The sequence below is a fragment of the Dermacentor variabilis genome, chromosome 1 (genome assembly GCF_050947875.1).
Source record: "Dermacentor variabilis isolate Ectoservices chromosome 1, ASM5094787v1, whole genome shotgun sequence".
NCBI lineage: Eukaryota > Metazoa > Arthropoda > Arachnida > Ixodida > Ixodidae > Dermacentor > Dermacentor variabilis.
Window position 1 is genome coordinate 99508637 of NC_134568.1, and position 13908 is coordinate 99522544.

At 47.9% G+C, this 13908-nt stretch overlaps 1 protein-coding gene across 1 annotated transcript; it reads left to right on the plus strand.

The window, feature by feature from the left end:
• Window positions 1–503: 503 nt before the first annotated feature.
• On the plus strand, window positions 504–3440 carry LOC142571739 (uncharacterized). Its single transcript, XM_075680312.1, has 2 exons — window positions 504–711; window positions 2395–3440. Exons 1-2 carry the CDS (start codon window positions 685–687, stop codon window positions 2764–2766), a joined length of 399 nt encoding a protein of 132 aa, XP_075536427.1. The 5' UTR covers window positions 504–684; the 3' UTR covers window positions 2767–3440.
• The last annotated feature ends 10468 nt before the right edge of the window (window positions 3441–13908 follow it).

Consider the following 13908-nt stretch of genomic DNA (forward strand, 5'->3'; position numbering starts at 1 on the left):
TTTGAAAAAAGTCGCATGACGACGATGTTTCCTTCTGTGATTGGCAGGCGGAGGAACACAACCCCGCGCGGTCCGTGTGCCTTGTTTGCCAACTGCTAGTTTTTTTTTTTTTAAGTTGTATCCTACTATAGTAAAACGCGGCTGTATTACGCGTGTCGTGAAGACGAGGGGCACGGAGAAAGAAAAAAAACACGATACTTTGAAGCCAATTTCTTTCTTTCAAGTTCGATAGCTGTTAATACGAGCCGCTGATTTTAAGGGCCGATTATAAACACAGGAGAAAGGTAAATGTAACGAACTTGATGGCATAAGCCACCCCCCCCCCCCCCCACTTCGAAGAGGATGTCGATATCTGCGCCAGTAGCGCCTATAGCGTCGCCTGGCCGAGGTTGTCGATACTTGTTGGCTTACATTTTCATCGTCTTTTCTCGCTCATAGTAGTATGCGTCTACAACCCGTTCGCGAAGAAAGAACGCCGCACGTGCGCACGACCACGAAGTGCAAGCAAAAGAGGAAGACGCAGGTGCGAGTGCTCCGTGCACGTGCCGGATCTCGTGAGGCGACGTGTCGAGCCCTACCGCGCTGACGACGCAGACCAGCGTTCTTTGCCGTTCGGCGTGGTCAGCGTGTCTTGGAAGCTTCCCCGGTGCAACGCCAAGATTGTCGAACGACACCATCGGCTCCATGAAGTCTCAACGAAGGAATAAGCAGGTGAGGCGCGCGGATTTTATTGGACTCGTCTTGAGCACCGCGAGAGGCTCGAACGAAGGATCGGGCTTGTGCTTCGAGATGTTCCAGGAAGGTTTCGGATCGAGCGCACCTTGCCTGTTCAGGCGCCGAGCAAGCTTGACTGCCAAAACTGTGCGGCAATCGCTCTCTCGCTGTCGTTCTCGAGTTCAATCGGCGTACGTACGCGCCGTGTTTCGGCTGTTTGCCTGTACCGCAGTTAGAGCCGGCTGTTGCGACTGCGAGTGGGCTCTGTTTGTTAATTGTTCGCTGCTGCACCTTATAACTGACGGAAAGGAGCTCTGCGCAGGCCTTAGACCTTACATTGCCTGCCAAGACCCATGGCGGGGGCTTCTTCGAACATTTTAAATTTAGAAGTGGAGCAGTCTTCCTGATGGCTCATCACTATTTTGCCTCTCATCGTCTTTATTAGTGAGCGCATTCATAGCTAGCTACGCCAAAATAGCACGGCTCTGCAACCACAAAGCCTTCCGTAGCAACAAAAATATTCTTTCGTCAATCGCCAAACTGATATCGCGTTTCACCGCGAAAGAAAAATGAAGCAACGTAGGGAACAAATCGTCTAGCGGTAATTAATGTACAAACCGTCAGCGATCTGTCGGAAACATACTTTCGGTGCTGAAATCACTATAGAGAAAAGCATGGCGATTGACGACAAGCAAAACATACATACACAGACGACAAGCGCCTGTGTACGGCTTCACTGCTGCACGTAGAAATGTCGAGGCATTTGAATAGTTCGGACTAAATTCTGCAGAAAAATCTACGCGTATAACTATATAAAAATAGTCACGTGTTACCTTACAGTGTGCTCGTATTTGGTGAAGGCGTGAAAATATGCGTATGCTCAAACACCGGCGTGTAATAATTTTAACAGTGAATGGGTAACTGTTTTATACAAGGATCGCCGACCCAGGAGAGCTGTGCAGCATTCTTGTTGCAGTGCTTGATTTAGAGGTGGAGCTTCACACATAGTTAAATGACTGCGCATAACAGTTCGGCTTGATATGTTTTAGGGTGTGGCTGTTCTGCCATCAGAATAATGCACTGATCCCCCCACCCCCTTCCCCCTCACCGATTCCCCTTGGGTGTCTGAGATACTGCGCCGGCCGCTTTGTTATAATCCGAGGCGTTCACTTGTGGCATTCCTTCACCCGGTATTATTGGATACTAAATGATCTCATAGGACCAAACCACACTAGGGACAAAGCAGGTCGGTTCGACCTAAGCGCAGTAGGGTAGCATATCTGATAGTATGACTAGGCAGTGTACGTATTCTGCTCAATTGCCGGGAGAATAGGTACTTTTTATTTTTAAGTATAAGTTTTACGCGTTTCGTCTTGTGCGGGAAACTGACGATGTAAATTCAGTTAATGATGACCAAGTCTATGTGCATAGATCTAGTGGCATTTCAGATGGCGGCTTATCCCTTTTTGTGCGAAAGCCTATATACTTGAAGCTTGAGAATGGTGAGGACTGAGCGTTAAGATTCACTCCGCACCCGGCCTTCCTCTTGACGCCCCACCTGAACTGTCCATTCCTCGTGCTTTCGAACCGCCCTCTCCACAACCTGTTACGTAGATATTAGAGACCCGGACTCGACTAGAAATACTACGTTCAGTCACGCTGCCGTCATACGATGCGCAGGCGCACAACCGCCGAGCGGACGGACGCGGACGTGCCATGCGTCCCAACGTTCCTCTGCTGGAGTCCTTCCGGTGGCCCCGCCTTCGGCGTCCGTTCTACAAACACTGGCTGCTCAACGTACTGCGTCTCGTGGAGCTCTTCTGTTGGGTCATGCTGTTCCGCCTGCTGATTGCGCTGTCCGCGGTCACTGTGGTTATCTTGGCGTGCCTTCTGGTCGCTGCAATGGTGGTGGGCGGTCCGCCCCTGCTGCGCTCCCTCGCCGACTTCATGACCGACACGTTCCGCGAGGTGTTCACCCTGTGCTCCCAGTTCCTCCAAGACCCTGTCCAGGCGCGCCTGTTAGACATTGCCAGGAGGGGAACACATATGTGACCGGAGACTCCCGCGCCAGGCCTCGCTGACTTGACCACCAAGCTGGCGAGTAGGCAGGCGGCGGGCGCGTAACGCAGCGACTGTCAGCGTCCACTCGGTGCCCAAGGCACGAAGCTAAACGCCGGTCACGGGCGCGCGTGGTGTGTGTGGTGTGGGTTTTTGTGTTGTTTCGTCTCTCGGGTGAGCTGCAGCTGCTGCAAGTCATTTGGCTACCGTGCTGTGCTGTCTCGGCTAGTTGGCGACCACGTATTTGACGCGGCGGCTACGCAACGCACTTGATGCCAAGCAGGGCACCTAAGTCTCGTGGCAACCGAGCAGTCGTGGCGTTCGCGCGGCTTGTTTATCTGGTGTGAACTGTCGGCATACCGGCGCACAGGCCCGTCGACTCGCCCAGCTTTTACGCACGTGATGCAACTTGTGTAAAGCACGTTCTGCAGGTTTACGCTGGGGATATGCACCGACCGCGACAGTGCACCTTGCGCTTGTTCTGTGTCCAGATTTTTTTTTTCACGGTCAGAGGCAGCCGTGCCATGGTCTTGTGTTGTGGCAGCTTTACGGAGCGCTGGTACAGCTGCAAGCGACGGTGATCAACATTCTGCGGTCCTTGACTTGCATCAAGTGCATTGTAAGCTGCCTCGTTAACAGGCATTGCAACTCTCCCAGAATTCCACAATGACTGCTACAGCTACATTCCCTTTCAGCTACATTCCCAATTCAGCTACAGTTCCCTTTATTTGGTTTCGTTTGAAGGCAACCGCGCCTAGAATGAGAGTTTACTTGTATGTACTAGCGCTTTTTTAGCAGGACAAGACCTTCCAAGCTTGTGTACGGGCAACCCTTAAACCACGACGCCTATGACTGGACGCTCGTAAAGTGACATCAAGAACCTGGCATTTAAAATGAAGGCAAGGAGGGAATAAAGCAATCGCAAGACCGTGGTGCTCGCCCTGTGGAGTCGCCTGGCAAAAGGAACGCGTTTGTCTGCCATTGGCCGAAATATAAGTCATTTGTTAAGACTACCAAGGAAATCGTATTTTACAGCCAAGACGGGTGAACGCACTTGCCTGTAAGGAGGTCACGGCTCAACGACAGCGCTTGGACGCAGTGAATGAACGAAGTGGCCAGTGCAAGTTTGAGAAGAAGAGGCATCGCGTGAGAGACGGAAAGAGTTCGCCAGCCAGCTGAGACAGTGGGTTGAGAGCTTACGAATAACAGTGCATATCGGCATTGCTACTTCCAGGGTCACGAATCAATTCTTTCACTTGTAGGGTTTGAAAACGGTACGCGAACAGTTGTCTTTTCAGGCATCCGTCCACACTACGCGTCTGTGGCCAGCAGACACGTAAAAAGATAAAAGGAAAACAGCCAGAGCTATCAATATAATTCGAAGTCTTAGCATGCTACGTTTTTTTTTTTGTTTCCTTTCCCTGCAGTGTTATCCCGTCCCGTGACTTGCATTTTCCTCACCCGAAGTACGGAATGTGTTTTCATAGGCTTTTTCCATGAACTTTCTTGGAGTGTTTCTTTTTTTGTCTTGTGTGGTAGTTTTGTTCACTACAAGCAGTTTGTTGCAACCAACTGCCCGATATGTAGGTGAACTGTGCTTGTTCAAAATGTTCTGTTATGGGCATTAAACTTTGCTGTTGAGGCGTGACATTGCCATCCCGCTCTTTGTGCTCACATGCAGCAGCGCCATCTTATGTTGCAGCGTACAATATTTATTTTTTTACTTATTTATCTAACTATCTATATATTTATTTATTTACACATACTGCAGCGCTATAAGCGCTGTAGCAGATGCGAAACTTCGGAATGAGCATGAGCGAATAGACCCAGGTAAGGAATTCCAGTCTCCTATGTAATGAAGGAAAAAGCTGAATTTAAGCATATTAGTGCGTGCAAAGTAGGGCGTCGAGTTGAAGTTGTGATGTCTCGTAGATGACTCTGGCGCGAGTTTAGTAGTTTTTTGAAAGTCTAACTGAAGAATTGACGAAGCTATGCAAGAAATCAAACGATGCTATACGATGACGTGTATAGAGCCAAGTTAAATTTAAGGAACGAAGTGCAGACGAGGATGAAAAGTCGCGATCATAACGGTGACATATATCTTAGCCGTTTTCTGAACTGCTTCTGGCATGTTAATCTCACACTGCTGATAAGGGTTCCAAAGGACAGATGCGTAGTCAACAACAGGACGGATTAGCGATTTAATAGTAGTAGATTAGCGATATAATAGTACCTTAGTATCTTTTGGAGAGTTGGATGGCGTACGAAGTTGGTAACCTAATTTTTTTAGTGCTTTGTTACAAGTGTAATCAATGGGATGAGACCATAACATGTTATGCGTAAAAATGACGCCTAGATACTTGTACTCAGATACCCTACATACAGCGTGGTTATTGATGCAATGAAAAAGAGAACGAGAAGAATTTTTACAGAGAGACATAAGGAAGCTTTTACCTAAATTAATGTCCAGTTGCCAGGTGTTGCACCAAGTGCAAAACGTAGAATATGACTCCTGGAGACGTTAATGATCATTAGAACAGTTAATCACTTCGTATAAAACACAATTATCGGTCTAAAGAAGATGCTAGAAGAGATGTTAACAGGCAAATAATGTTTGCAGATTAAAAAAGAAAGCAGTGGCCCAAGGACGGAGCCCTGGGGCACTCCAGAGGTCACAACAATAGCAGTAAAGTCGGTCGATCTGTAAGAGACAAACTGAGCTGGGAACGAAGTGAAAGAAAGCTTGAAATCCTCGTTGACTAGTTGAGGATTATTTAGTAGAGCGGTAAGTTTACCAAGGAGTGTAATAATAATAATAATAATATTTGGGGTTTTACGTGCCAAAACCACTTTCTGATTATGAGGCACGCCGTAGTCGAGGACTCCGGAAATTTTGACCACCTGGGGTTCTTTAACGTGCACCTAAATCTAAGCACACAGGTGTTTTCGCATTTCGCCCCCATCGAAATGCGACCGCCGTGACCAAGGAGTGTAGAATGTAATACTGTCTCAAATGCCTTAGAGAAGTCTATAAATATAGCGTCAACCTGGTTGCCAACATCAAGGTAAAGAAAAATGTCACGCGTAAACTCAACTGTGTTGTCGTACTAAAACCGTGCCTAAACCCACGCTGTATGTTAGAATATTATGTGATTCCAGGAAAATCACTGTGTTTATGAATTATATGCTCTAAGATATTGCATCACTGTGAGGTTATTGAAGTTGGTCTGCAGTTTGAAAAAGACTGCTTATTACCGGATTTATAAAGAGGAAGCACTTTAGCTAACTTACATAAGGAAGGAACAGTGGCAGATGATAAAGATTTGTTGAATATGACCGTCAGATATCTTGACCACATGGAACAGCGAACCAAGAATGCATTGTGTATTCCGTCCGTACCGGTGCATTTCTTTGTATCCAAGTTTAATACGAGGTTAAGAATGCCTTCATTGTTTATGTAAATGTGACTGATTGCTTCAGAACAAACTATATTGGTGAGAGAAGGAATAAAGCTGTTATCGGGTACAAATACGGATTGAAAATGCTTGTTGAAAACATCCCATATTACTGACAGATCACGGATGCGTCATTGTCAATTAACTTCGCCTTAATTAACAACAAAGGTCGTGGGTTCGACTCCCACCAAAGGTCGAGGGTTTGTAGCCTTTTTGTGCCATCGTGTGGTCACGCCAACAACCCCAGGTATTCCGCCTCATGAGCCATTTAATGCTTTCGCATTAATGAATGATTAAGGGTCTTAGCGGACAAAGTATAAAAGTAGGGTTGAAGTTAAGTATGCAGAGTGCAAAAGAACTGTTTAATAGCCTGGCAAGAAAACTAGAATTCATGATTGGCGGTCAGCCTCTGAATTATGTGCAAGAGTACGATTATTTAGGCCAGCTGCACACACGGGAACCCTGATAACGAGATGGAAATATACAGAACAATAAAAATGGATCAGAGCGCATACGGCAGGCGTTAACAAGTCATTCCCGGCAACTTACCGCTGTTCTTGAAGAGAAAAGCGTACAATTGTCTCGCATTCGACTGGTACTAATATATGGAGCGGAACCATGGAGGTTAACAAATAAACTTGAAAAAGATGTTAAAAATCACCCAAGGAGCGATAGAAAGAAACATATTAGGCCTGCGTAACGTTAAGAGACATGCAGACTGCGGTGTTGATTAAAGAACAAACGGGGATAGCCGATATTCTGGATGACGTTAAGAGGAAGACACGGAGCTGGGCAGGTCACGTAGTGCACAGGGCAGATAACCGGTCGTTACAGAACGGATGGAGGCAACGGAACTATGATAGCAACGGAGAACCATGGGGTTTGATGAAATGAGGAAACTTGTCGGCAGAAAATGGGATCAGCTGGCACAAGACAGGGGTAATTGTAGATCGCTGAGAGAGGCCTTCGGCCTGCTGTGGACATAAATAGGCTGCGCTTGATAAAAGTAACTTACATGTCCGTCCACGGACAAATGCTCCAAAATACGGGCACCAGGAGTCTTAAAGGAATGACAAACTTCTACCTGGGTATGTCTGAATATTAAAGAAAGCATATAAAATTTCCTTTTTCACGGACGAAAGGTAATTAGTTTGATTCTACGACAGGAAGCTTAAGGTCGTTTTTAAGAACATCGAGAGTCATTGTATTATACACGGTTGAATACGCCACTGACGTCCTTTGTATGCGGCCTTTGTGCGATCATTTCAACTGTCCAACTTCATCGCACTGAGTAAACCTGTGCATATTGGAGTAACTCTTTGTGCAATGGTGAAAAGGCTGCCAAAGGCTGCTGCACACAAATAGAGAATAACGCGCATGCCGTCAATGGTGTTCTTCGAGGAGTTATGCAGGTCAGTCACAGACGCCTGCAGCCGCGCGCGCTAGTTGCTTTTTTTTTTCCTTTTTTTTTTGTCTCTTGGAGGACATACTACGGCAAACAACACGTCTGATCGACGGCTTCTATATTGTTCGGTGCTCTTCACAAGTTAATTATACGGGCGTTTGGGATACGCGAAGCACAGCCTTAGCTACTCGAGTCGCGACCGCCAAGCGTGAGTAGCTTCGCGTCAGTGTTGTTTGCAAACATACGGCGCTGCAGCTGTGCAGAACGCGCCTGCGAAGCCACGTTGCCGCGTATACGGCCGCTATCGAACGCTGGGAAACTCCGGCATCAGTCCAGCTAATAGGCTGAGGAAAGACCTGGCGTGCGTGTAGTAATAGGCGCAGTTGCACGCGTTTACCTGCATGATACCGCAGGCGCTGCCGCGAGCGAGAGTGAATTCCGTGGGCGGTGAAAGCCTTGAGCAGGGGAGAACCGCGGAGATAACCTTCACTGCCAGCACTGTGTGCGGACGCGCCTTATTCTAGCTGGTCCAGTCTGTCGAGAGAATGAGCAAGCACGTGCTCGCGACCACTTGAATGGCGGCCAGAGAGCGCGGCCCGATCGGAGAGGTGTGTTTATTTCTTCTCTCTTTTTTCTTTTGTCGTCGCAGCGGTAGGTAATTACTCGTTTCCGGTGGCGGAAGCATGGCAACACTTAACTGCAGCTGTTTACACTGCCGTCGCATGTATGACCACGTGAGTATGTTGCGAGAAGCCGAAAGTCGGGGACCTGGGATTGATGGGAGCTTCGCGGGGGCGCGAAAACGTTGGTCCGGTGTTTAATCCCGCTTGCATCGGCAACCACCGACGTCGTTTGGACAACATCGTCTGGCTGGAAATTCAGTGTGTGTGGGTGCGTTTGTGTCGATCCTTCTGGGCGGCTCAGTGGCTATGATTCTGTGGTGCTGAAGACGAGGTCATAGGTTCGATTCCCAGGCGCAGAATATTGATGGCGACATGCGAGAACGCTTGCGCCCACTTAGATTTAGGCGCATCACAAAGAAACTTCATAGATGTCATCGCATTTCCTGTTTAGAGCGCTTGTTGCCACTGTTGAAATCCAAAGTTGTATACCGTTCGCAGCCCTGTAATCACACAGCTGGCAGCAATATGTTTTGCAAGCACCTCCATCACAATCGGAAAAACTTCAACATGAGTTTTTTTTCATTTCAGGGAAAGTCTCCTAATTATCGCTTCTTGCATTGTCACGTAACCATTGATATCTGCTACAGTAGAGATCAGCAGTGCACGCAACTCCTGCTGCACAATCGACCACTGTGGTCGCAGATTGCAGGTCAAATGACCGCTGCTGATCGCGCGGTGGCATTAGCTCTTCCGGCGAACGCCGTGCGGAGGAGTTCGCTAGCCGTCTCGGCCAAATTGCGTATCCAATGCCAACTATGCGAACTGAACCGCGTACAAGACGCGATTGGTGTGCCTTCTCAGATGGCTCAGGGCCGAGGGCACTCGCGCGGTGAAGCGGAAGCAGTAAACGGAACGCTGGCACTCCCTCCGCAGAGAGAGGGTGACCTGTGGTTGGTGGAGAGAATATGAATTACCAGGAAGGTTCGTAGTCAACAACTAGGTTGAAAAGCAGTGCTGAATATTCTTCTAGGAGCCTGCATAATCTTGGAGGCGCATTACATCGTTGTTTTCTTTTGTTTATGCTATCCATGTGAATACACACTGCATAGACTCGAGTAAGAGCCGCACCTTTCTGTACTTTTTTCCAGGATTTTGTCCAGAAGAGAGGTGTGCAGCTGTCACAAGAATAAAAACGTATTTTTTGTTACCGTTGCTTTACAGTGGCTGACCTGTTTTACCTTGAGGAAACCGAACTGATGTAAATAATCGTGTAGGTTGAGATGAGTAACGCAGTTACAAACAAACAAACAAACAAACAAACAAACAAACAAACAAACAAACAAACAAACAAAAATAATACTTTCATCTGAGGCTATGGATACAAGCCGACACAGCTAAGCTAGGTTTATTCCTTCCGAAAAAGATGGCTCATTTAAACTCTTATAGCTCGAGGAGAGCCTTACACAGCTGCCACCTCCCTTTTTCTTTCCCAGCGAGTAATTCCCTAGCTTATAGATATGAAAAATTGTCCGCTCTCGTAAGATACTAATTTTGGACCGTTGCTTTAACAGGTGTCACGAACAGTTGGTCTTTTCTTGTTAACTGCTACATACGTATACCTCCAACTTACTGACAGCATGCATGCGTTTGAAGTTGTAAACCTTTTTTTCTTGTTTTTGGACTCGCCAACAAGCGTGTCTGTGTCCTTCAATAATTCTTCCTTTTTTAAATTTTCATTCGATATCTGTACTTTCTTATGGTATCTTCAATCATTCTAAACATTCACAGTGTCTCAGTGCTCACATTCCCCAACTGTATAATTAGTAGGTGTATAAGTTCAGGCGAAGCGTTGCATTTTGGTGTTTATTAAAAGGTGAAATGCCCAGTAGCATGTTCTGATACGTCACTTGACCGACCTTATACTCTGTACGCGCTCTTTAATCAAAATCGTATAGGTTGAATACAGGAATGCGTTGCGATTAAATTAATATTTTTAGCATGTGTTGTAGACCGGCATATTTACTGAGCGACCTTTCTTAAGTAGATTTCGTTTTATTTTTTTCGTCTCTACCAAAGGATACCCGCGGTTAGTATACGATGGGCTCTCGCAGTCAGAATATTCTTTATTTGTGCCCGTGTGCTGGCTTATTATCTACAGTAGGATAGCACGCTGCTTGAAAATACGAGTAGAAGCGGACCAGGGCACCGAGTGTAGACAGCCAAGCAAAACAAATAATGTGTTTATACAGCATTTCTTTGCTTCGGTTATTGTTTCCCGCGGGTCGTTTATAGCACGCCCGTGAACCGTCGCGTGATATACGTATTCGGGTCGCCTGTGAACGAAGTTGCGCGGCTATCGTGGCCCGAGAACACTGATCGAGCTAGCTCTTTCACCCGACACATACGGGCGTAGTGATCAGGAATTCCTGTTGGCCAAGTCAGTGGCATGAAAAATGAAACCGTCACGCAAGAAGCGAACGGCAAAGAAAAATTTCATGACTAGTTAGAATCATAGTGCACGTTGGGCGCATATTTGGGGCCGTGCTTTGACCAGACGTATATACTGTAACGCATGATGCGGGTGTGGTTATTTGTTTGTTTGTGATCATTGGCAGTTCGAAGCGCATGAGAGACACAAACCTCGGCAACGTTCACAGATGCTCCGTAAACACGGCGTTGATTTCATTTTTTTAGTATCTGAATGCATGTCGTTATTGATTTAGGTTCGGAGGGCGTTCCTCTGCAGTTATGTGCTGGCAACGATGTACGTGTGTTAAACCGCACAACGCTTAAAATAGCCGTGGAAAAGAGGGAGCAGTCGTGGCTGATTGAGACAAAATAGCGAAGTGAGACAAGATCTTAGTTATTCCTATTACAACGAAAGCAAAGAGCTGAATGCGGCGCCTAAGCTTCGATGTCTTACTCTTCACGACCGTTAAAAAAATATTTCATTAGAACGGTGCGTGATAAAATGACGTCAGAGTGATGGCAGCTTCGTCTCGTTCGCCACGAGAGTGTTCAGTGCTGTGCTGTCCCTTCTTGCAGGCAGTTTCCACGCGGCCCCACTCTCACTGCGTGGCGTACGCCGAGCTCGTGATTCTTGGCGTCGCTCCTCCAGGGCGCGCGCGCTCGCTGCCTGGCGACTGCGTATACCTCCAACTGATGGCCGTAATGTATTCTCCCTGCGGGAGAGCACCGCATCCTCGCGTACGGCGCACACTCGTCCCGAAAACGACTGCGCAATATGGAGATTAGTGGCAGTGGGTATCCGCCGCAACAGTTGCACGGGAGGACAGCGCGGCAGCCTGGAGGAAGGCGAGCCTTATGAACATCGGTGGCGGCGTCCAGAAGCGACCCGCGGGTGGCTGCCAAAAGACCGCAGGACCTTCGCAGCGCGCGGGGCGCCGTGCGTAAAAAAGCGAGGCCCATTATGCTCCGCGTTGCGTCAAGTCGCGCACGCCTGCCGCGTGCCACGTCCTTCCTGGCCGCCTCGGGCAGCCGCGGCGAACTGCAGTGCGCGACGCCAGGCAGAAAAGAAGGCAAAGGAAAAAAAGTGGGGGATATCGGCGTAGCCGCGCTCATCTCTGCTTGCCCGGGAAATTTCGTGACAGCGAGTTGTTGAACGCGACCGCGATCGACCTGCAAGGAAATCTTAACCAAGATATTAAAGACCCACAAGTATAGGAAGCATCCAAACATGTTAACCTTACAGTGTGATCAGCGTACTTTCCGTGAAACTTTTTTTTGGGTTGTTTGATTCATCTGAACGTTAAAGCATTTGTTCCGACAGGGCTCGTCTCCATACTATAGTTGGTCTAATGTTCTCGATGAAAAAAAAACAAAAAAACGAGAATGGATGGGATGCGTAAAATACGGGTACTGTGCACGTCATGCACGTGTTTCTTTGTTACCTACATTCTGGCGACTCGAACTTTAGTATTTGCTTTTCAAGCGCTATTACGCAACACGTGCCGTTCTCACTGGGCTCGCTAAGTTCGTAAACAGAGCATAGCGCATAATTTATACAAAGAAAGATTGCAAGTATGCACCTCACTTTGTGTGATCCGTGGCCGTGGCCTGAAGCTTTGAGCCGCACACCGTAGATGCAAATATGCGACTTTTCGTTGAAGCAGCGCGTAACAATCGATAATTATTGATTCCCCTTCGACCGCAGCAGTGATACTGCGATTGACCCGCCCAGGATGGGTATTCAAATAAGCGGATTTCGGGTCTGTCGCGAGTGCTGAGGGTGATTTGCGAACGTCGGGGTCGCTTTTTCGGCGCGCAACGCTTACAAATCAAACTGCCTTGCCCGTAAGCTGAAAAAAAAAAAAAACTACATCAGGTGGCGTCAGCCCTCTTGAACGCGCGCACGCTCAAGACAAGAGCGGGGAGGTGATACCGTGCACGGAACAAAGCCTTACTTGCAACGTGATTGCGTCAGAAGCAATGAGGAGGCATAGATTGAGAGACACCGGGCACAGCACGATCCACCTTGACCTTTGAATATGTTGGAGCGAATCCAAAATTCGCCGGTCTTCCTTTCTTGCGGTCGGTATAAGGGCGCTGGTCAAGGTTTCGCGCCGTTCACGTGGGAAAGGGCTGCAATTCCGTACGCACAGGATATGGTTTGTGTGCCCTAACAAACGCAGTTTGATTCTCATCGGTGTCTATGCTGTCGACTGAGACATTCTCTGCTCCCGAGCGATGCCCAAACTTCCGATTCCCCTTTAGGCCACGTCGAAATAGACCGGTACCATTCGCCTTTCGGCTGCAAGCATATCGTTTCGCAGAGATTAGCTCAGTTTCTACAGCGTTCATCTCTCAGAGGGACCCTACGGAGCTTTTGTGGCAGTGGCTTAAGCTTACGTGGCGGTAGCCTTAGCTTTCAGGTAATCAGCATCATCGTCATAACGACACGTCAACGACGAGGTAAGAAACAGATGCAGAAGTGGGCGTGTAAGCTTGTTTACAAGAAAGTCGACAAATGGTCATGATGCGTAAGGCTCAGGCCGGCTCTCGACATTATGAGATTAAAAATGCATGCGGAATATTTCCATTTGAAAAGTAGTGCTATGACTAATGACACAACGACATCTGCGACGAACAAACGCCAAGAGCAGCAGTGCCTCACAAGACAAAGTTCTCTATCCTTGCGCGAAGTAGTAAGCGAGAACCAGCATCAGAATGCAATATTAAGTCATGCGAAGCCGCAGTGGTCGCGATTTAAAGCATAGAATATGAAAGTGGAATAAGTTAGATGACGAGGTGCTCCAGATGTACACGTAAACAAAACGGCTAGGTACGCTGCTGTCGGCGCCGCGGGTGCATGACACTCCTAAGCTGCTTCCTTCCGCGCGCACATCTGGCTGACAGCGCCGGGAATCTCATGATGCTCTCCGACTTTCCAGGGCAGTCGGCTCTCGTACCCCTGCTGCTCTACAATCAATTGCTTGAGTGACGACAGCATGCGGGCTTGTACCGCAAAGACTATGTGCATTGCCGAACATGGGGACTGTGGTGAACAATCTGACCAACTCACGAACTTTCTATACAGAACGTATATTGCCCTTTTGTCATCTCATATCTTTTGTATATCGCTCCTCTCCCTCCAGTGTTATTCCTGCAACCACGCACCCTTTGCTCGCTGCCG

Excerpts from the sequence above, each read along its gene's own strand:
- LOC142571739 (XM_075680312.1), top strand. The coding sequence starts at position 685 with ATGAAGTCTCAACGAAGGAATAAGCAG. Across the intron at positions 712-2,394 it reads CTCAACGAAGGAATAAGCAG|GCGCACAACCGCCGAGCGGA; the intron begins GTGAGGCGCGCG and ends TACGATGCGCAG.